Raw genomic sequence first — 24753 nt, forward strand, 5'->3', positions numbered from 1 at the left:
AAATCCCGGCGGTACGATTCATGTTTTAATTTCAGTCACTCATTCGATCTGTAAATATGTTAAATCGTCGATGAAATTATCAACACACAATAGACTGAGATCTCCAGATTCGTCACGGGAGCTACATAGATTTCGATGATACAACATATATTTAGAATGCTCACGGTAAAAGACAAGTTTAATTTTTAAAATTTAAACTCTTAAGCACCTCAACGGAAAAATACACCACAGCAAAGATAAGACGGTTGACCTTGCAGTTCTCAGTAACAACGATTATGTAAGATGATGCAAGCAAAGATTCGCCTGGTTTCCATTATTTTTAGTGTACATTTTTGCCGCTTGAGGCTCGTATACATAGCAGGCCTTTAATCAAGACACGTTCCGAAATTCACCGGCAGTAGCATGGAATAGGGAGGAGACTTTTCATTTAAGACTATGCAAGCAATCGGGACAAAGCAGTGTTGCACGGTGCTGATGAGACACATTAAACGACTATACAACGGTAGAATTTTTAGAGGCAAATGGGTAAAGCAACCATGGAAGAAATTCCTGCGTAACCATGGAAGAAATTCCTGTGAAACCATGGAAGAAGTCTTCCATGAAGCAACATTAATAAAAGTCTGCAAAGAGTAGATAACGTGAAAACTATCTTTGTAAATGATAAATTATATTTCAATTGATATTTATTCAGAAAAATACGTTAATGACACAAAATTAACTTTGAAAGAAAGCCTTAGAAAACAACCTTTTCATTTGAATTAAATAAGTGATGTTTTTGAGTGGAATATTTTATAAAGAAGAAAGGAAGAATAACACTTCGAGTACCAAAAATATAAAAATACAAACCATATTCAATTTATTGGTATACTCCGTCTCATACTTAATATTCACTTCTGCCGGAACGCGCCTTGATTAGAGGCCTGCTATGTATATCTGTCTCTAGCGGTAGAAATGAAAACTAAAACTCAGCGAAAGCAAACTAATCTTCATTGCATGATCTTATATTAACGTTGATTATTGCAGTGAACTGGAAGGTCATAATATTCAGTTTGCTGGGGTGTATTTTTTCGTTGAGGTGATTATGAGCTATTTAAATATTAAAATAAGTTGTCTTTCTTCATGAGCATTCTAAATACATATTGTATCATCGAAATGTATGTAGTTCCCGCGACGAATCTGGAGATCTCAGTCTGTTGTGTGGTGATGATTTCATCGACGATTTAACATATTTACATATCGAATGAGTGACTGAAATTAAAACATGAATCGTACCGCCGGGATTTTCACCGCTTCATCAGAAAGGGATTCTGTGGGTACCTTGTGCAGACTATGCATGAAGAATAATGATTACTTTTACAACATATTCACTTCCAACGTAACTTGCAGAATGACTGTGAAGGATGCTATAAATGGTTTACTCGGGTTAGAAGTAAGTGGTTCGATACCTAAAACGTATTTATTTCTCTTTTTCATATTGCTTTAGTTATTCCATGTGATTACCATTATTTCGCACTTCTTCAATGTATAGAGTGTTGATTTCTATCTTAGGTTGCTGTGGGAGATGGCCTGCCCACCACCCTGTGTCCACCATGTATGAAAAAGCTCACGGAATTCAGTGTTTTCAAAATGACTTGTTTACAATCGGACGCAAAGCTGAGAAAACTTTCTGGGGTGAATTGCTTTAGAGTGAGTACTTTCGTTTATTCTCTAATGAAGACTGGTGCATGGTATGCTTTGGTAAATGTCAAGCGAGAGTCTTTGTTTTGTGTCGACAGCAGTGAGAAATCCAGTTGAATCATTATTTGTGGATTAAACTTGTTATAGCACTTGTTTGATTGGATTTGCTCAAAGTTGTGATTGATTATTCACTTGATGCCACGACTTGATAAATAGGATATTGAATGACTTCTTGAAAGTGGTAAATCCATTTTATTTTAAAAATTGCTATTAGTAGAGTTTAAAAATAAATAGAGCATTATTTTTGTTAATTGATAATATCGGATACTTTTAAAGGCCGTCGTACAGGGTTGACGCAGTAGTGAAACTAGCCCAGTGTCCCGCAAGCTTTGTTTCTCAATCTCCATGCAACGTGATTTTTACCTTGCAGTTGGTGTTTTTGGTGATGATAAGTAAAGACGTTTTGTTGTCTGATTCAGCTATGTGATTTTAAAATAAATATGGCTAACAAAGTGGGGCATTCAAATTCGTCAACTCATAAAAGGCAATGAACCCACAACGCAATGAAACAATCCCTTTAAATAAATGTACTCACTTGGGTAACCGAAGCGCGTTAAAACGAACGAAAAAATCTACTACTGTTTCTTGCTAATCGTAATTGTGAACTTAAATTGAGCTGAAAGTTAGTGTCCAATCATAGGCTCAACTACACACACAGAAAATGTGAATTATTGAGGTTTTCTTTATTTTTAATAAAACATACGTGCTGAGAGTTCAAAAACTTCTCTCAATTTTCATGGCTTGTTATACGAAAAAATGAGAGGTGCAATGTATATAAAAGTGGCCCAGTATTTTAAATTAAGTTTCAGCTTTGAACTTGATAGTTGCAAAAAAGTCATTACTAACGTTTTAAACTATGTACATTAAATTAAACACAATGAGAAAATGGATGTGATGTATCTTTTAAGTATCAATTTGTTTATTTTGCTGGACAGTTACTGTGTTACAGCGTAATTTTTACATTTTTATTTTAGGAAAAATGTATATTGATATGAGAACATTATATTTACTAAAACAATCTTTGTCACTTCAGCTATTACAAATAATTTCGTTTTTGAGTAAAAATAAAGTTTCTTTGAATAATAGATTAGTTAAAATTGCATTCTGCGTTTGAAATTTTTGGTGTTTAAAATCCATAGGTGTTTTTATTTGAATTTCAACTGAGATGATCACTGAGTCTGGTATTCTGCATTTTTTGGGGTTGTTGAGGAAAATTTTTTTGTGTTAAATTTACACTGGGTATTTTGATAATTATGATAAATTTTGAGGTCTGTTTTTTTTTTAAATTTCAGTATTTTATTCAGATAAGTAATTTTGTCAGAAATTTACCTTTTCAGAAAAGTTTTTTGTTTGTGATTCTCTGTACAGGGAATGGATTGGTATTCCACTTTCTAAGTAAATTTTGTTCAATGAATTAGTTGTTTTAGATTTTTTTTCTGATAAAATTTCAACTCTATACAGGTTTCTTTGGCGAAGAAATTTTTCACCTAAATCTAGAGCTGAAAAAGCATGTTAGCTGTATCTACTTTTTGCCTTACTAAGCGATGAGGTTTAAAAATATAAAAATCTCCTAAATTAGTAAGGTTTCGTCCACCAGATAATTGAAGTGGACTTGTCAGAATTTCCTAGATTCTCATTTGTCTTCTTCGCTATGCCGTACACTACTCAGTGCATTGGCTGTTCAGGCATTGCTCTCTTGCCCGTTGAAATTGGTCCCATATCTCTCTAATTGCTGCCTCTTTTATGATGTTTTGAGTCCTAGAACAATTTTTTCTCCTCTTTACCGCTTTTCTTAAGTCTCCCATCCAATATCAAATTGATGATATCATACATTTCTGCCTAAGATAGTGGCCAAAATATGAGATATATCTCTTCTCTCCTGGAGTTGGTTTTTGAGTACATGGAAAAAGGAGTTCAATTCCAATAGAAATGAATCAAAAACATATTCCACATCAAAGATTCACATTTAAAGACATGTCTGTTGAAAAAAATTGTGTATTTTCTTTCTTCCATGCCTCATGTATGTTGTAATACCGCCACTATGTGAACTGAGTATACCAAGTATTCTCCTGCCTAATTTGGTTTCAGTAGCTTTTTAGCTTTTTGATTTTTGGATTAAGAGAAACATGTCAAGATTTATGCAAATGCTTGGATATCACATTGAAAATCCTATTTCATCAATAGTACGAGTAAGCTTCATTTGTTGACATTGAAAGAGGTGAGTTTATCACAGTTATTTTCTCCACAGAGTATCCAATGGGATGAGACAACTGATGAGAATTTGGGGACTCCTGCTGACACAAAAGACTTAATTCAAGATGAGATAGAAGGCACCTCACATCTCACTTGCTCAGCCCAAAGGACTGAAATATACATTCCTGTGGAAGACTCCCAACAACTCGGATCTAATATGTTGGTAAGTTTTGTTCTCATCCACAGTGAAAACTGAGTTTAATGACCCTACGTTGTTGACATTTACTCGGTTGTTTTACATAAGGCCGGCCTCGGTGGCGTCGGGGTAAAGTCCTCGATTGCCAAACCGAAGGTTGCGGGTTCGAGTCCCGCCTGGGTAAGCTACCCTTATCCAGGGCATGGGCGTGTGTGAATGTCCTTCATTGTTAATTGTTAATTCCCCATTGTAAAGGCCGTAAATGTGCTGTTTATGGGGTAATGGAAATAAATAAATAAAATAAAAATAAATTAGTGGCTTTGTGCTGTGTATATGGATGCATTTCTACAGGAAGTCACCTTTGCTTGTGGGAATTGGGAGACCAGATGCCATGAGATAAAAAATGCAGGACAGCTCCCTATTAAATAAGCAACAAGAGGAAAAGTAGGCCTATCGAAAAATAATGACAATTTTATAGTTTGGAACAATGAAATAAATTTGCAGCGTGATTTTATATATTTTTCTGTGTATCTATTTTTCTTGAGTAATTTATGTATTTGTATAAGCTAGATAGCTATTAGCAAATTCATAGGGGATGCTATTTTCAAGAAGGTCATCAGAATTGGTCGATAAAATAAGAAAGAAAAAGAGGGAATTTTCCATAACATACCTTCAGTTCAAACAATGCTATTTACATAAGGCGTGCACGGTTCGAAAAAGGGTTCCTTGCTGGAGGTCGTACACACAATCAAAAAACTTGGGAATGGATATTAGTTACTTATGGAGGTGGAGAATGGCCTCCTGGCCCAACTGGCAGAGCACTTGTATTGACTAGCTACATATATTGACTTGGACAGGACTGCGTCAATTGACATGTTCCACACGGAATGTGTTAAAAATGAGATGAGGAGAAATTAGGCAACTTGAAAAATAACTGCAATTTCACAAATTAGAACAGTATAAATTAATTAGACCTGTGATTTTGTAATATTTTGTGGAAAAAATTTTCTCGAGCTATATCTGCATTTCTTTACAGCTTGCTAGGTACCTGGTAACAGATTAACTATGCACAAAATCACGATTTTCAATAAGAAGGAAAATGTCTCATTCATAAAAAATCCACCCCAATACCAGACGAATATCCCTACTGTACCCAATGGCAGATGTTTTATGAATAAAAATGCCTTTTGGCTCGGCCAGACATCTAGTGAGAAAGGGTTAAAAGGAAAGGACGTATGGAGGATAAGTAGGACACTTGAAACGTAATTGCAAATTCATAATTTAGAGCAAAAGAAGTTAATTAGGACTGTGGTCTTGTTTTTGTTTGTGCATCTAACTTTTCAAGCAATTTTTGCATTTTTGACAGTGCTTAGTTTTTAACTTTTACTGAGGCCATGTTCCAATCCACCGTAAATGCTCTTGCGCTCTACTCAGCACTTTTTGATGGTCACATTTGGGAATTGACATCAGATGGTGTGATTCCAGTCCACTACGGTTTTGCTCTGAAGAGTGCATAATCGAAGAGCACGAGAGGGCCAGGATTCACCCTTACTTGCTCTTCCACACTTTGGCTACGACTACTAGAGGTAGAAATTTCTGTTCATTATGTGAATTCGAATAGGATATGATTTGAGGTGGTGAATTGGTTCTTTAAATTGTTCATAATGAATAGAGTGGATATCAAATCCAAGTTAATCTAGAATACATGTGAATCTCTGTGTCCAGTGACCGTGAAAATCAGGAATTGTGATTGATATTTAACACATTATGGTCAGCACACGTGTTTTTACGTGTTTCCGCCACCAGCGCTTATGTGCCGATCACGCGTTTTTACGTTTTCACGTTTTCATGCAGTGCAGTCTCCTGCTGACCTCTACGGATTTATTTGGAACTATTTCGACCTAGTTCTGGTTTGTGCGTCTTCAGGTAGCTTTACTGTTTGTTTTTGTGAAATTTTTTTCTTATTGACGTCTTTTTTATCGACGTTATAATAGTTTGAACATATATTGAGGCCTATGGCATAAAATATGACCGGCCCCAATGGCTAGTCTAGTTTAAAGGGTGCCGGACCAAGATGTGTTAAGAGTCTGGAATTATGCATGAATTATTCTTGAAAATTTTCTCCAGCCTGACAGTTAAAATTGCTTTCAGGCATAATTTTTTAAGTTCAATGCCCATTTTCTGCTGTGAAAAGTGTTTGTCATAGTCATGAGTGCCGTGGCTGAGTGGAATTTTTACAGCTGCATCGAAACATCGAATGTCAGACAAGACTACAGCATCGAAATTCCTAACACTCTTGTCTCAGCTAAGATTCCAAAAAGTGGTGGAATAGGACAGGTGACATCAGTTAGTTATGATGTTGATGTAGCTTCTTGAATTGCATTGAATGAATTTAAATGATTAAATTAAATTTGAGTATGAAATGTGTGTAAACTGATTCATTCCTTTGCCTTATAAATTTCTATTTCTATTGCTATTCACAGTGATTAATATTTTAAATTTTAAGGACACATTTATAAAATTGTCTTCTTATTCAAAACTACTTTAATTTGTCTGAACATTATGCTTTACAAAATTTCTTGTTCAAAATTAATAAATTTATTGTGAAGTGTAATGGTTACAATTGCATCCACTCCTTATTGCCACTGCTGTATTTTATATGTTATCACTTCCACATTTGCATTTAGTGCAGTAAAATATTGCAATAATTAATGAACAACTACAGTAAAATTCTCTTAACGCCAAATTTCACAAGTCAACTTTTTTCAGTTTTGAAATCGCCACTGTACAGTGGTGGCACCACTTGCAGTCAGAGCCGAAAAGAGTGTTTGAGCACAACAACATAGGGTGCACCCTATGGATTGGAACACGGACTGAGGCAATGTTTAGTTTGTTTTTCTCGGTGGTCCACTGGGTTGAAATTAGGGAAAATACCCTTTCTGCAGTTGTATTTTGCTGTGTTAAGCTTAAGAAATATTCAGAAATTTTTTTGAGAGTTCTGAGTGGCTATTAACACATTTATATACTTTTAATAATGATTTTCAAAAAGGAGGACTCTTCACCATTCTTAAAAAATCTGCCCAGGCACCGTATCTATAAAGGATGACATGTCTAGACCATCCCGGATGTCTGGTTACACTATATGAAGGCATCATCAGTAGATTATTTCATTTCATTTATGTGGGGGATAAACCATTAACTATATTCTTATGTATAACATCACAGATGATAGACCATAGAAAAGACTAAACACATTTAATGAAACCACTCAATAATAAATTTAAAAATGCATGGAATTCCACATCAATGAACCAAATATTTAGGCAGATACAATAATATTAATGTTAAGTTATGAAAATGTTCTCATAGAAGAATTTGTTAAATTGAGGTCATGTCCTAATTGACATGTCCGGATTAATTGGAAAATCTGGTCACCCTGTGTGTGACCATCAGTTGCACAACATGAGGTAAAAAGTGTAACCGCCCTAATCTACATAGGCATGTATGTGGATCTTAGCTTTCTTATACCACCATTCTTGTGAGAGCAATTTCACACATCCAATGGAGGAGTCTTATGGTGGACAATCTAAATTTTATTTATGAATTTACCCACTCTTTCTTTGGCTAGCACACTGAGAAACATTCTACACTAAGTTGTGGTCAGTAAACTGGTCATGTCAGCCATTTCATTTAACCTTTTCGCGCCGAGCTCCTTCGCGGGAAGTTGCTTTTGGCTCTACGAAGGGTTTGAGATTTTCTTTTTCGCCCCGTACGGAGTTTTTTTTCGGCTCGGGACTGACCAGGTAGTCGCTTCCTCCCCTTAATGACCTTTCCTAGTGGGGATAATCCTCGACCCTTTTCCCCGAGAGCAGCCAATCCCGGCGTTCTTTTGCGGTCAGTGAATTGTTACCATTGCAATTTTAATATTTTTTAATTGTTACTGTTGCATTAAATGTCAGTTCATCAATGTATTACTTTCATTTTGCAATGCCTGTAGAACTTTTAAACGAAGTTCTACGGTTAGTTTTAGGGTTTTCAGCAAAACGGCATTATATCATAGACCAACAAATACTTTGAAGGGAATGAAATCTTTCAATGTTCCTAGCCTACTTCTAGGTATTTACGATTTATGATATTAACATAATTTAGATCCATGATGCCAAAATCCACACTCCTCATTTGCGTCTGCTCTCCAGTTCTCTGAATACATGAGAATGATACATTTAGAATTTTTTAGAAGAATATTTTCCCGAAAAATTCTCATAAAACTACTTGAATCATACAAATTTGTTGTTTGAAATGGTTAAATATTAATTATGGACTTCAAGATAAAAATCCTGGCTGTATAATTCCAAGAAAAAATGTAATTCCACCGAAACATCATTTGAAAATAATCCTTGCAGGAGGAGGAAGGGGAATGCATACAGAACATTTACGGTTAAATTTGAATACACGCCAAGAAAATTTTGAAAATAAAATGAGCTTTTCCGAGAAGAGTGAGGTTATCATCTTCCACGTAACTATTTCCGTAGGAGAATACTTACACCAATATACTCTTGGGTCTTCCAGTTGGAGGATGATAAGTTTTTCCTAGAAAACATTAATGCGCTAATGTGTCCCGAAATAAGCCCGTGAGGGGCACAAAGCAGACCACAAGGATCCTGACCAGAGAAGCAAGATATGAGAGTAATTTCCTGGGTGGTGCAGTTCTCTTTCATTCATGGTATGGGCTGCATCGCACAGCAGGGCTTTACAGAAACCATCCCTGGTATAGGTAGCGGAATGCGTACAGATAGTTAACGGCTAAATTTGAATACACGACAAGAAAATTGTGAAAAGAAAATGAGCTATTCCAAGAAGAGTGAGGTTATCACCTTCCATGTACATACTTCAGTAGGAGAATATTTACACCAATATACTCTTGGGTCCTCCAGTTGGAGGATAATAAGTTTTTCCAAGAAAACATTAATGCGCTAATGTGTCCCGAACTAACTCTGTGAGGTGCAACCTTACCAGAGATCCAAGATATGAGAGTAACTACCTTGGTAGAGCAGTTGTCTTTCCTGCAATTGTATGGAAAGCTTCTCACAACATGTGTCTACGTAAAACATTCCTTATCATACATTATCGTACATTAAATTTACGAATTTTTAGGATATGCATTAATCAGTATTTATAGCGAAATTTGTTTATAATACCTTTGTACTCAAAGGTTGGTAGAGGTTATTAAAAATAGGCGCTGTAATTTTTGCTCACGACAAAGAACTGAGAGAATCATATTTTATTACATTACGAGGGCTTTTTTTCATAGAAATTAAATCGAATATTCTATCGAATTTCACCGCAAATGTACATCTAGAATGTAGCTAACAAAATAACGTATAATTTTACATGTAAATCATTACAATATCGCTCCTACAAACTTGCTAGTGAGTTATAAAAATAACAATTAAACATCTAGCCTTAGCGTCTCCAAAAATTGTTCTAGGTGATGATTAACTCCGTTAATATGAATGCCAGAATTCCGTTTAAAATTTGGAACCAATCAGCAGAACATCCAGAATTTAATTCTTCGCATTGATTTTCAATAAATGCAACATGAACGTTTTTAGTTATTTTTAACTTATAAACAAATAAGTGACCATGAGCACCTTCCTTGAGTGGGTCACTAAGTGCCGGGATGGGCCGAGATAATCCCCACGCGAACACTAGGAAAGGGTCGGACCTCTCACGCCGAGAGACCCTAATGGCGGTTGGGACCCACTTGGCATGCTTGACCGCGAAATCGTGAAAACACGGCCTTTGGCCTTTTGCTTCGTAAACGTGAAGCCGTGATAATCCGGCCTTCCTTCTTTAGCATCAGAAAATTCAGGCCGTGAAATCACGCCCTGCGTAGGGAAGAGGTTAGGGTTGTCTCTAAAATCTTGTGCAAACATGATTTCAGCCAGCACTTCCAAACAAACTAAAACACTTCCAAAAAAAGTAATTAGCCTCGTTTAAAGCTTTAAAATATAGTTCGTTCAATTTAGAGCACTTGTGAAAGATAGTAGAGCAAAAGCCGCAAGAGACGATAGTATCGCTCAAATTAACACGAATTTGGCAAGAGCCACAAACTAACGCGTCCAGCGAGGTCGCCTTATTCGTCGAGAGAACTATGTTTAACTTACTTCTGTTTCAACCAATTATTTTATTTATTTCACTTGATGGATATGATGTGGTTATATTAATACTTTTCTGCTGTGTTGCTGTACATTTTAAAATGATTTATGTGAGCTTTTCTCCCTTTTAATACAGTATAAAGTAAATTCTTAAATTGAAATGCTTAGTAGATGACAATTTGCCGCCATGTTTTTTAGGGTGTAAGGCATGCAAGCTTTAGGAGCTGTTTAGTTAAAAAAAGGGCATAAGTAGCTTCGACTATGCACATGTAGTCCATGATCAGTTTATGCTGGGGCTGATGATGTTCCAAGAGTCAGGTGGCCCTGCAATGTTGATGAAACAAATGGCCCTTACTCTAAATAAATGTGAACAAATGATGATAATAGCTCATCTTTATTGATTGATGGAATTCAGGAGTTTGAAGTCCTCTCCTACAATCAAGTTGAGAACATGCAAATATACCAAGGCCTGGATGGGGGAATGCCACCCATTTGGGATTCAAAACTGTAACCTCTGAGTAGAAAGGTGAAGAATTTACCCACTTCTACTGTGGCTAGCACTCTGAGAAACATTCCACACCAAGGTGTGTAGAGTAAACTGGTCATGTCTGCCATTTCATTTTAGATTGTCTCTAAAGTCTTGTGCAAAAATGATTTCAGCCAGTTTGAGTGGTCTCAGGTGAAAGAGGAGGTTTTATTGTTGTTATATATAATTATTTACATTATTATTTTGCCCCATTGATTGGCACCCAGCATTATCTTATAGGAAACTGTGAAGGAGGAGAACGAAGACCCTCTCAGTGAAGGTAATTATTCTGTGAAGTACACGCCGGATCCAGCTAAAATTTCAAGTAATGTTGTAGACCCATTGGCCCACAATGACTTGGTAAGTTGACGTTTTCTTTGTTAAGCATAGTTTTTTTACTACAAAAATTTAGTCCTTCATGGAATAATCCAATATCATTTACCATAGTAACAATACCTTTTCCCTTCCTTTATCATATCTGAATAAGGGAATGTTACATGTGTCAAATGTCTCTATTAGAACTTTCACTGTTACTCATCATGTTGGTTAAAGAAAAACATCTCCGCTATGTTGACGTGCTAATTTTGTCTACCAACTACGTCTCCTGATCCATTTTGGTTGCTTTTTCAAGGAAGATTAGGGGAATCACAGTTGCCTTAGTTTTGGCCCATAGGCCCAAAAGCTTTTTTTAGTGACAAAGAGATTTGTCATTCTTGACGAAATCATTCAAAATGAATGGGTCATTGCACTGAACAGAATGGGGGCATACAGCTGCTCTGATCACACACCTTTGCTTACTGAGCAAGTGATACCATCTTTGGAGAGGGTATTGGATGTTGGCAAATCAGTTTGTTTGTTGACAGGCATCAATTATTTTCTGTGAGCTGATTTTGATGGAGCATATCATATGTAATAGCATGCCAACTTTCATTGAAATGAAATGTAATGATTATCTTTAATAAATGAAGTCAACATATTTGTGTGGACATGTAGACAAAAATTCTTGGTTGCCAATGAATGATGTCTTGAGACCATCACATCTCAAAATATTGCTGAATAATTTGTTCTTCATTCTTCTGAAGATTTTCCTATGGCTAATTGGAAAGGCAGAGTAACTTAATGGACCATATTTTGTTGATCAATGAATTTATCCTTCCTTCCTCTCTGAGGTCAGAATAGCAATTCAGGGACTTTTTCATTTTTGCATACATTTGATGTTTCGGTTGTGATCTTTGGCTTCTCGTACAAATTAGTGAAAACCCATATCAATGAAGTGTTAATTCTCTTTCTATCAGAGTGGCTTGGGAACATGTGGTTCCCCTTGTGTAAAAGCAGATCAGATTAGTGATGATGGAGGAGGATATGTGGACAATGGTAGCACTGATGGGGCCGCAAATGACCTTGTGGCCCAAGCCTCTGCTCAGGTAATCATCATCATAATAATAATATTTAAATTGGTCCAGTGATTTGTTTGGACAAATATAGGAGATGTCACTTAGTATGTAAGGTACAAAATCAGTACAAACTAAAAAAGAAACAAAAGGTATGCAAAGAAATTCATCATGATTATATGTAAATATAATTTTTTGCACAAAAATTTGCAGCATACATGAACACACAAGTATGAGGTTATATGTGCAGTCAATTTTTGAAGTAGAGGGAGTCAAGCTGTTTAAGTAGACATTTTAACTATAAGCTACAGTATCCTTGTATGAATTTTGAAGAATTTTTTATAATTGGTTCTAGGGCCCCAAATGAAGATACTAAACATCACATTCAGGTAGAATCCACTATAATAAATTGACAATAATACATCAATAACTAATTTCTCTAATAGAATAAAAAAACAAGTTGATGTAATTTTTCTGTGGAGCTTTTGAATTTGTTGCTCCTAGGAGACTTGATTATTATTTTTTACTCCCAGATAAGAGAAATGAGATTTTGTGGATTTTACATCAGTTTTTACCGAGATCCGGTTGTGTAAAGCTGGTTGCATACACCGTTGAGTCACATGAATTTTTAAACCTTAAAATTTAGTTTAAATATTAAGATTATTGCCTTAAAAAGTAATATTCGCGTGCTTAATGTAATACACATTTAATACAGTTACTACCCATGATGCACCCCTAAAAAGCACCAAAAATCAAAATGTTATAATAATAGTATGTTAACTTATTGTACCTAAAGAGGGGTTTTATATCCTCCCTAATTTAGGTTAGAAAGGCGGTGGAATGAGTAAAACTAGCAGTTATTGTTTACATGCAACGAATGCTCCTTTATACTCCTTATCTATTTATTGCCTGGCTTACTATAGAATAAAAAACTGTGCCATATTGAGATATGAAATTACAACCCCTTGGATCAGCGTAGTAACCTTAGTAAACAAAGAAATGGTAGGGTAAATGTCAAAAAAAGCTGGGACTATGATTATCATCTGCAAAATGCTGAAGAATTTGAAAGGGCTACCTTGGGAAGCCAAGGTTGGTAGTAAGTCCAGGCATTGCAGTAGGATTAGGTAACAATATGATGCACTTTAGTCAATTGAGTAACTACATCTCATTCTTGTCTCAGCAAAGCATGCTTTGTATTTTTATGTACTCATGTGTGTGATTTTCCTGAAATTGAATGTTACATCTACATTTTTTAAAGACTAAAGAGAATTTTGAGTGGTAAAAATATCATGTAGATAAAATCCACAGAATACAATCACTTTTTGCTTGCATAGAATATTTGTCGAAGTAAACAATAATAAGGGCATCAATATCATGAAGCAATACAAATTACACCTAAATCTCAGTCACGTTGAGGCATTAGACAAATATTCTTTCACGCAGTAGTATTGATCTTTTAACTGTGGCTAATCCTACATTTTCTTGGTAATATGAGAGTTTTTTTTTCTTTTTCAAGTACTATGATAGATTAATGTACAATTTATTGCATGTAAATGTATAACAGAAGCGGTAAAGATGTGAATGTTACAGAAGTGTATGTTTTGAGGTGGTGTGTAGATATTTATCAATGCTATAAATAGGAATCAGTTTTTTTGTGAACTCACGAAGCTATTTCTATATACCTGTATCCCTGTTTTATAATGATGCTGATTTTGGACTCATATGCAGGAACAAGCCTCAACATCTTCCCAAGGCGAAGAGGTGGATGCTGAAGGCACAGGAGCTGTTGTGATAGACCTTGACACTCTGCTGATTTTGGCCAAGAACGAACTATCTCCCAAGGAGACTGATGCCACTGAGGTATGCATGAAATTCACATTCAATAAAATAAATGGATGAAAGTGATGTCTGGTAGAAATCCTCAAATTCAAATACCGTGAACTTGGGCACTTGAGCCAAGATTTTGAAACCTTTATCATTATTTTCAAAAATTGGCACAATGTATTGTAACCAATGCCGCTTGCCATGGTTCATGGGTAGCTTTGAATCAGCATTTACAAGGTAAAGAGAACTGATTCAATATCCTGTGTGATTATTTGTGCTGAGAGGAATAAGGTCAACCCATGACGCCTTGAATTAAATATTCTCTCAGCCCATGGCGAATGAAGACGCAGCAGGAGCCAGCCAAGGAAGTTATTACCATCCATAACAGAGAGCCGATAATTAAAACTTATCCCACATGACTCCCCCTCTTCAGTTAAGAAGATTCACGACAAAATACCATATATAGTTAAGAATGGAAGAACAAACTCTGAAGAAGACCTGTTGCCGAGGAACATTTTACCTTGCATTTTGTTTATTCTTTTGGCCCACCCTTTTTCCTTGGAAAGAAGTACATATTTTAGTATTTAGGACAGTGTATTATTGGAGAGTGTTTAGGATTAGTGTTGGTGTTGTCACTTCATTTGGTTTTGTATTCATGCAAGAAATTCCCAAGAATTTAATATTTTTGTTTCATTTTTTTATTATCCTAAAGTTGTCATTTGTAAATCTGAAATCTGCTTACTTTTAGCCTACTGTTACGGAGAATGGGGAACTGATTCAAAATCGAACAATGGCCATGGAGTCTATGATGGAGGATGTGGGTGAGTGCTCCTCAGTGCTTAGAAAATAACTCTTCAGAGAAAAGATTTTTAACTAATTCTGACTAGGCGAATGTCCAAAAGCTGTGTCTCAGGATTCAATAAAATTTTGACTTTGATTTTTTTCTTACATTCTTAATGTACTCTTATATTAGAAAAGCTTGTTTTTTTTGTCAATATTCCCATTAAGTTTACTGAAAATTTTATTTTAACATGTGGCTTGTCTCCGGGTCCTCGGCATGACAACTGGGCTCTTTAACCACTGGACTAATGCTCACTCTTTGGAGAGTGGCTCTTATACATGAATACATTTAACCAGTAAAGGTTAAACTGCATTTCAGTTTAAACTATTTGGTTATATAACCCCATATGCGGGCTGATTCAAGGACGGCTCCCAATGGACTATGTATAAAACAAGAAAATTTGATTGAATTCTGAACCGGGTTTTTGGATACTTCCCTTGTGAAGGACGTAGCATCTGTGTATGTCATCCATCTAAAAATTCTTTAGTTCATGATGTATAGTTCTGCTTGAGAATATAATCAGGTCAGCATGTGTATAGTAACATTTTTTTCATGCTTCAATAACATTAAACAATATATGCTGTAATGTGCATTCATATGGGAATTCCAGTGTTACTTCACCTAACAGTTTTGTCTTTAATACTGGGTAATAGAAAAAAATCCCAATAAATCACTTGTGAAGAATAATAAGAATAAGATTCCATTTATGCACCATGTCAATTGCGACGTCCATACACAAAATTAACATGGAACTTGTTGAAATGAGCTCATGTGGATTTTTTCATTTTTGAAATGATGGTAAAATTTTGCTTCGAAAGACACCCCAACCAATTCACTGCTTTGTGGTATTGGCAACTGTGCTTTAATAGGCTTAACAGTTAATCATGGAAAAAGTGAGATAAGGAAAAAAACTGATTTGGCCGAAAATAGGCTAAACTCAATTTCAATACCTTGTGTGCAGCAGTTATAGTTCTGCAGAGTAATGACAGTGGGTGCCCAGGCCATGCTTACTTATTCTCGTAAGCTAAGATTTCAAGCTTATAGCTTCATCCAAATTGTTAAAGGTGGTAAAGCAAAGTACAAGGCATCACTCTCTTTGAGGATGGATATGAGAAGTTTGAATTAATTGGATGTTAATTTAACTTATAACCGTTGAGTTTATTTTTTATTATGATGTTCTAGTGGTATTTTCTACATTTCTTCACATTTTAATTACTATGAGTTTTGTGAAAATTCACTCTGGACTTATTCCAAATTCAAATATTATTGTGATGATTGCTTCTACAAATAGATAAATTATTAAAGAATTTTAAGGAAGAGTGAGGAACTTGGAAAATGGATACATGTGAACAACTTGGATAACAGGTAGCTTTGCCAATTTTCAGGTTTTTCATGCGAAGTCTCTATCCACAAAGTGAGAAAATGAAATAGATATTCTTAAAGACTTACTCAAGATTCATGAATCATGCTTCATGGTGATTACTTGCTAGAATTAATCCATGGCGAATTCAACCCTGAATGCAGGGTCAGCCACTGAAACCAGACGATTGTATATGGTCGTAAGATGGAGTTGGGGAGTAGTGTGGGGGAGGCTACTGATATGTTACAAAATGTGCTGTCTGCCATTTCAGTGCATCTTTGCATGCAAAGCCTTTTATCAAAATGTTGGATTCATTGTGCAAACATGACACTTTTTATCATGTTAACATTCTGTGTAACTGGTCTGTTCTGATGGCTTTTGAAACCAATCCGTTCTGAACCATCGAGACTCTCAAACTGAGACTGGCAGAAAGAGATATCAGCAGAACTGTGAGAGCACATTCAAAGAGAGAGTTAGAACCCTATCCACTCTTCTCATATGGGTCCATTCTCTGAAGCCATAATATAAAATTTCGGATCCAGATACGATTCCCTCCGCTCCTTTGGATCCGATATATCTGATTAAGGGCAATAACAGCAGATATTTGGATATGATGCATCCCATCTGACCATCCCTATACATTATACAATGGCATAAGGTATGAGATAATTAATTCCCCCCTTCCTTTATACTTGAAATAATTTTTTTAAATAAAGCAAGGTGTTGTGGTTATGAAAGTTTAGTTAGAAATGGAGAATAGTGCCATTAAGAGAATGTGATCTTCAATAACTGCTATTGTTTCTCAGATAAATATTTCTTTTTTAATATATGTAGACCTTGAAGGTAAGTTCTTATAATATGCCATATTATTGGCCCTCCATCTTCCTCTCTATGATCTATTAAGCTGGCAATGATGTTTTTGTGAGCTTTAATTACCTTCTAGCCCCCATAGTTATTGTCCATTTTTATTTTATATTGCATACTTTTAGTCTTGCATTGCTAGAAAGTATTTGCATTTTATAATGTTGGGAATTGTTTCAATTCAACATTATGTGTATGCATGCCATTTGTAAATTCCGTTTATGTTTACTTCTGTGCATGAAAAAAGTACATTGAGGTGTTTTCTGGAGTGGATACTTGAGGTTTTTATGCAAATACTTAGCTCAATTTCTCAGAGGAACAGTGCCGCTCAATATGTGAAGAAATGTATGGAAACCACCGTTACTGACATCTTGTTAGGTGTATAGCATCAAAACGAAGGATCGGTTTTAAGTAGCTTCCTTGATATCTGTCTAATGGCTCCTATGAAATAGTTCAACAAATCATAGATTTCATCCCTGAATTTACTTATTTTTAATGCGAATTTCTTTTCTAGAGTCCCCAGTTCCTGAAAGAGACTCAGCCTTGTTTGCAGGGAATAAAAATGTGAGGGAAGTGAGGATAAGCTTAATTGTAGATGGGAAATCATGCACAGGTAGTCCACACAGAGAAAAGAAGCCTTATTCATGCGGTGAATGTGATAAGTCTTTCTCTCGAAAGAGCTACCTCGTCCGTCACATTCGGACTCATACGAAGGAGAAACCGTATCCATGCAAAGAATGTGATAAGTCTTTCTCTGATAAGGGCAACCTTGTTAGTCACATGTGGACGCATACAAAAGAGAAACCTTATTCTTGCAATGAATGTGATAAGTCTTTCTCTGAAAACAGCCAGCTTGTCGGTCACATTCGAACTCATACGAAGGAGAAACCTTATTCTTGCAATGAATGTGATAAGTCTTTCTCTGAAAACAGCCACCTTGTCCGTCATATTCGGACTCATACAAAGGAGAAACCTTATTCTTGCTCTGAATGTGATAAGTCTTTCTCTGATAAGAGTCACCTTGTCAGTCACATTCGGACTCATACGAAGGAGAAACCTTATTCTTGCTGTGAATGTGATAAGTCTTTCACTCAAAGGAGCACCCTTGTCTATCACATGCGGACTCATACGAAGGAGAAACCTTATTCTTGCAATGAATGTGAAAAGTCTTTCTCTCGAAAGAGTCACCTGGTCATTCACATGCGGACTCATACCAAGGAGAAACCTTATTCTTGCAATGGATGTGATAAGTCTTTCTCTCATAAAAATACCCTTGTCCATCACATTCGGACCCATACGAAGGAGAAACCTTATTCTTGTAAAGAATGTGATAAGTCTTTCTCTCTTAAAAGTACCCTTACCAGTCACATTCGGACTCATACGAATGTGAGACCTTATTCTTGCAGTGAATGTAAAAAGTCTTTCTCTCAAAAGAGTCACCTTGTCTGTCACATTCGGACTCATACAAAGGAGAAACCTTATTCTTGCAATAAATGTGTTAAATCATTCTCTCGTAAGAGTTACCTTGTCTGTCACATGCGGACTCACATCAAGGAGAAACCTTATCCATGCAATGAATGTGATTAGGTTTTTTCTGAAAGAAGCAGCTTTATCTGCCACATGTGGATTCATACTAATGAGAAACCTTATTCGTGCAATGAATGTGAAAAGTCTTACACTACCAAATAAAACCTTGTCTTACACATGTGGGTACACCGGAAAGAAGCCTTATTCTCGCAATGATTGTGAAAATACTTTCTCCTGATAGATACGCCTTTTCTTTCATTGGTATTCCAATAAATTGGTCCAATTAATTTGTATTCATTAGTAATAAAGGTAAATAATTCTTAATATTATGAGTTTTGCTTGTATGAAATGAAAAAATCTCCCATAATGTTGAAAATGATAATAAAATATTCAGTTAGGTCTGTGACCTATTTAATACATTTTAAGTCTATTTATTTCGCTACATTTTGAAGGACTTAATAATTTATTCCCATATATTTAACTGCTAATTTTTTTACTGGTAGAAAATTATTTATATTTAAAAGTAAGAGAAGCATTTCAACACTTTCAATAAAAACTTGAGGCACTTTGTCTCAAGAATAATTTTCAAAATATATTCCATAATCATTGTGTGATTAATCAATGTTTAATTTTCTCATCAATGTTAGTTGATATAGTTCTTCTATGTAATTTTTATTTAAATATGATGTTAATAACAATATACGATTGAGAAAGAGAGTGCTTAATTGAGTGACTGGTCTGTTTTAATTGTTGATGTACCCACATGCCTTTCAATTACTACATCAGTATTGGGTTGTAGTCTGAATGGCTGCACCACAATCACCATCCAATTATTTGTTCAAATGACAATGATATGTCCTCTTGAAACCATTGCTAGCCATGGTTAATGCTAAAATGATATATGCAAGGAATGTTTTTCTCAGGCATTGCTATCATATTGATTTTTTGGAAACGAAATTCGCATGCGCTACATTGTGATACTGTATTACGTTCAAGTGGTTGTCTGTATTCACCGCTTTGCAAATATCTTACCGTCAGCGTCAAAATGATGTGCCGCTGTAATTTGCAAATTTATATCTAGATCTTGGTGAATGCCATAATAATGAATAAAAGGACATTTTTAAGGAAATTTTATTATAAATCCTTATTTCTTTGTTATGAAAATTTCAAAATTGGAGGCACGCGAGTGCGAGTTTTGTTTTAAAATAACGAAAATGTTTCGTTCACACTATCGAGTCCTATATTACTAGTTAGCATTTTTTTGTAATATTTGATGTATGAGATCCCAAGATCTAAATGCAGGGAAAATTAAATAATACTTAACTTTTTCCTTTAAAATACAAGTTATATTTCTAAATATATGAACAAGTATAAAATATCAAAATTCAATAATCTAAAGCGGTTGAAAATTTTAAAATTTCAAAAATGCATGGTTTTTTGGCAAAATATCAGTAATTATTAACCCATTACGCCGAGTAAATAAATACCTAAAATATACAATTTTCTCTCTTCATTTTACTAAATAATATTCTAAAAAATTTAAATTGAAAATATGGGCCTTCAAAATAAAGTTCCTTGTGATAAAGAATAATTGTTGAGTTTTCACAACTTTGGCAGAATTTGCTATTCATAGGCTGTTGTGCACCCGCATCACCATGTATTGCTCTTTCGTAAGAATATACCGTTTTTATTTTCGGATAGAAGGCTACGCCATTTTTGCCAAGTATATGGCTTATATCGTAATATTTGATAATAATATTCATATATTTTGTATTGGTTCAACGTCGGTTGCCCGGATGAAAACCACCCACGAATGATAAACCTCCTTAAGTTGCCAGTCAGGACGATTTATTGAAAGATTTAATTTAGCATTACAATAGATGCGGGGGATTCCCGTTCACAGCTTGTTTCGTGGAGAAGAGATCCAAATTGTAGTAAGGCGCGTGACGACTCTGCGGCAGGTCAAGGTAGATAAATAGGTTTCGTAGGAATACCCAAAGAAATGCAAGGGCCTTTTCATTCAGCATTCGCACAAATATATATTAAAAAATAAGAAACATCTTGCATGAAATTTTTAACCTGATGAGTGAAAATGATTGGGTTAGTGATGAATGGATGAAATAATAAATGATTTATGCAATGGAAATTTGAAATTACCAAGAAACAATAAAAAAATATGTAACAAAAGCCAAAATTTATGCCGTTCAGCGGACTTATTTCAATTATTAGACCTCGTTACACTTTTTATGTCTGGGAAGTAATAAAGTCTGTCCCAATTACACATTTAAGTTCCGTTGCTGACTAAGTCTGAGCATAATGAGAAAAAATGAGAGCACTGAGGCGTCGATGAAATTGCTCAAGGTGCCTTAACCCTTTCCCGCCGGACGTCGGGTGGAGCCGACGGGCATTTTCATTCGCAGAACAACTGACGTCGGGTATAGCTGTCGCGGATTTTTCAACGCAGACGACTGAATGTCGGCTCTGGCCGTCGGGATGGAAGTGAAATGGCTGCTGAGGCAGCAATTGTCCGATGTATTAAGGCCCAGCCTGAGGCCCAGCTTAGCGAGTCCTAAGGGCCACTCCCAGGCAATAAAATCCGACCGTCCCACTCATTTATGACCATCCTCACCGCAGGAATCCGATGCATAGTAGTTATGTTTTCAATAATTTTTTCAGTGATATGTTTTACTGTATACTGCTATGTTTCTATACTTTGAAATGAGTTCTTAGTTTTTTTCTGTGCCCAAGCAATTTTTAAACGGAATTTTAGCGTTAAAAATAACGGACTTCTGGACTTTTAGTATTATTACCTTATAATTACTAACCTTGTTGTAATAAACGATAGAAACCCGTTCAAAATTCCACAATGCTTAACAGAAATGTTAGTAATTCTTTGAGAGAGGAAATCATTTAAAATCAACTACAATGTCTGGTTGAAAAAAACACTGGTAACGCAATAAGTTGGCCGTGGATTCGTGACTTGATAGGGTCAGAGGGTGAAGTCCAGTGGGCGGGGTAAGGGTTGAGCTGAGCCCCAAATCTGAGGGACGAAAATACCCAGGCAACTCACCCCCAAAACAGAGCTCCGTACAGAGGTTTAAAATATTCTTATGCTACTTGTACCACGAAAACGTTTTTATATTGTAGGCGCCGGCAGGAAAGGGTTTATAATGTTGCCATTGACTCTTACCTATTGCAATAGGGTGGTTTCCTATTATATTTTTATTGCCTTAATCGAATGATTATAACTCCTGAAGTACGCATTTCACGGTTTTACATTTTTAAAGGACGATATCTATTTTTCGCGATTAAATGAAAAGTGAAAAATTTCAAGCGCGCGAAACGCGACGGCTAAGTATGAACGTTGGGAAAAGCCCGTACGACGTCACTCTGGTTCCCGCTACTGCCATGTGAGTTGACCTTGGAGCGAGAATACGTACGCTTCTGCGATGCTGGCTGCTAGCAGGTAGCGCTTGGCTTAAATAAGGATTATTTACACGTTATCAAACAAAGGAAACTTTCCGACCGTAGGCAGTTTTAACCGATGATTATTAAGAGACGTTTCCCTGAGCTCTGTGCTTCATGCTAGCATTTGGAATCTCAAACGATGTAAACCTGCTATCTACTCGTATAGTAACTAGGTCCCTCTGACGTCACGTGGTGTGGCATCAAATGGGCGCAAATGTGGCCGTTTTCAAATTCGGTAAAAATGACCATTGCAATTCATCTAAACTGGGATTTCTAACACTAAATAACGACGGGAGATATTGTATTCTGTCGTAGAGACGACAAAAAACTACCATTTTTCTATAAAAATCTGTTGGCGGAGGGGAGGCACGGCCCCCTCATCGAGTGTTAGAGAATCGCTTTTTAATCGTCATTGAAATTCACTTTCACCGTTACGTGAAACCCTCAGTTTTCAACTGGCCATTCAATTTTTGTTTTTTTTGGAATTCTCCATTACAATCCATTTCTACCTCTTACACTGCATTAATTACTAGGTAACTGGTGAAGATATGACATCAGAAATAACTATTAACCTGTTAGTTTATTTACTTACCTTTTAGTAATTAATTTTTTTCAAAAACACTCTTCGGGCCCATCATAAAGCTTAAAAAGGAAATGAAGTCGCACTTCCTAAATCACCGACGAATGTCTTACCATTATGGTTGCCTGATATCGTATCATTTAAGAATCATTAATAGGTATTTATAATTTTCAAGTAATTCATGTCACTGCTGCTTCTCAACTTTCTAGTCTCTAACTTACTTTCGATAAATTTCAATCTTTTTGGCAATGGCGTAATTGTATTTAAGGGGACACATCCCTTATATACATGGGAGCCTCAGAGAAATCAAAAAATTATTTGAATTTCCTGTCGGAATTTGATATGTACGAACTGCGTCTGCTTCAACTAAAATTTTAAGTGCCAAAATGATGTAAATTTCACTTTGAGGCATAACGTTTTTCAAAATTTTCCCTTAAATCCACGTTTCCAAGGGGGGTTGCCCCCACTAACCCCCTCAATCCCCCAAAACCCTCTTTTCCCCCCAAGTATATTACTAGATACGCAACTGCTTTTTGGTACTGATATATTGTAATTAATCACTAAGCCCAGGAGTTTACCAGCATTGCATAACCGTTGGATCTAATATTCATTTGATTTAGCCGGAAGCCTGAGTTATTGATGAAACACTATTTTTGCGCAATGAATAATGGGAATCACTAATTAATGGGGGTTTTTATTCACTTTGTAGCATTCAATTGCTAACGACCTATCATTAGTGTGAATTTGAAGTGACCCTAGCACCTATATCCCGTAGACGCTAATTGTTATTGTTTAATTTTTGTTCTGTTTGGCGAAATTGAAAATGCTTTCATCCCAGCGATGAGTGTAAAGTGATCCATTCATTCTCATTTTATTTGCATATAAACGATGTTTTGCGTTCATTCCTTCAATTCAAGCATAGAAATCAGATTGTAGTGCATTACTATTTGAAATTTCAGCTCTGTGATGTAGAAAAATAATATTTGCGGAAATTGTTTTAGGGTACTAAATTACTCTGTATTCTTTGCCCGTAAGAATTTACAATTTCTTTTATGAAGTTAATTAAGTCAAAATTTACCTACAGTACGCTTCTAAGGAGCCTCTTGTTTCAGATGGCTCGTATTCAGGTGAGTAACCGTTATGTAGCTTAAAAGGTGGTTGATCAATGGCGGATCCAGAATTTATTTCTAAGGCGGGATGTCAAGGGTCTGACAGGTAAGGGGTCCTATCATTCGTAAGAACAATGTATATCCATTACGAAATATGCTTCTTGTATCAATAGTAAAGTTATTTTTATGAAAACATTAGTGCCTTAAATGTATAATAACGACAGTTTTCCAAATGTTTCTTTTACGCAACTTATATTTATTATGAATGCGGTGGTGGTTGGCGTAACATGGCGGAACTCCTTCATGATGCATAAGGTTAAGAAAAAGACTTCGCTGTTCCAAAAAATAAAATATATTTGCGACCGGTTTCGATACAGCGTATCATCATCTGGCAACTACAAGTATCAGTACATAGAACTTATACCCTTGAAGGCGTTAGAGGGGCGGCCCCTAGGAAGTAGGAAGTCCTGTGGACATCTAATGAATATCCATGGATGTCAGCTGAGGCGTCCAATGAATGTTCAATGGACATCAATTCGGTGGCTGGGTCATAACAAAAAATCATGAATGCTGCATTATTTTCCATTCGTTACCGCAATGCTATCTATTTCTGTCCCCTTTGTTATTTTCAAGTGAGAATTTTAATTTCATGCGTAATGGTTGTTTAAAATATTTGTTGATAGCCAGTGCTGGACAAACGCCGCTTTTTTAATATTGTCTATATTTTTATTTATCTTAATACTAAAAATGAGGAACAAATAAAATTATTTTATACCTACGTGGCATAATTTTGCTTCACTACATCCACCCACATGTTATACCTTTGCAGTGTATTTAGGAGGCAAAGTTATTACGGGTTTAGTTATTACTTTCGGCCTAATTTGCAAAAACACAAATATTTATTTACTCGGCCGGTAATGGGTTACTATCAACTGATATTTTGTCAAAATGCCCATGCATTTTTTGAAATTTTAATTTTTTT

General features: G+C 35.8%; 1 protein-coding gene across 2 annotated transcripts; it reads left to right on the top strand.

Moving 5' to 3' along the window:
* The first annotated feature begins 1540 nt into the window (after positions 1–1540).
* LOC124172518 (zinc finger protein OZF-like) lies at positions 1541–18955 on the top strand. Of its 2 annotated transcripts, XM_046551959.1 has the most exons (7): positions 1541–1686; positions 3986–4153; positions 11051–11170; positions 12106–12234; positions 13930–14061; positions 14774–14846; positions 17602–18955. In XM_046551959.1, exons 1-7 carry the CDS (start codon positions 1594–1596, stop codon positions 18672–18674), a joined length of 1788 nt encoding a protein of 595 aa, XP_046407915.1. In that variant the 5' UTR covers positions 1541–1593; the 3' UTR covers positions 18675–18955. The 2 variants fall into 2 exon arrangements, with proteins under 2 accessions (XP_046407915.1, XP_046407916.1); XM_046551960.1 differs by lacking the exon at positions 3986–4153.
* The last annotated feature ends 5798 nt before the right edge of the window (positions 18956–24753 follow it).

Source organism: Ischnura elegans (assembly GCF_921293095.1).
Source record: "Ischnura elegans chromosome 13 unlocalized genomic scaffold, ioIscEleg1.1 SUPER_13_unloc_1, whole genome shotgun sequence".
NCBI classification, from domain to species: Eukaryota; Metazoa; Arthropoda; class Insecta; order Odonata; family Coenagrionidae; genus Ischnura; species Ischnura elegans.

What these genes read in the sequence shown, in the direction of transcription:
- LOC124172518 (XM_046551959.1), top strand. Translation starts at nt 1,594, where the DNA reads ATGAAAAAGCTCACGGAATTCAGTGTTTTCAAAATGACTTGTTTACAA. An exon ending in TGGCCCAAGCCTCTGCTCAG is followed by an intron (nt 12,235 to 13,929) that starts GTAATCATCATC and finishes ACTCATATGCAG; the next exon opens with GAACAAGCCTCAACATCTTC. An exon ending in GTCTATGATGGAGGATGTGG is followed by an intron (nt 14,847 to 17,601) that starts GTGAGTGCTCCT and finishes TTTCTTTTCTAG; the next exon opens with AGTCCCCAGTTCCTGAAAGA.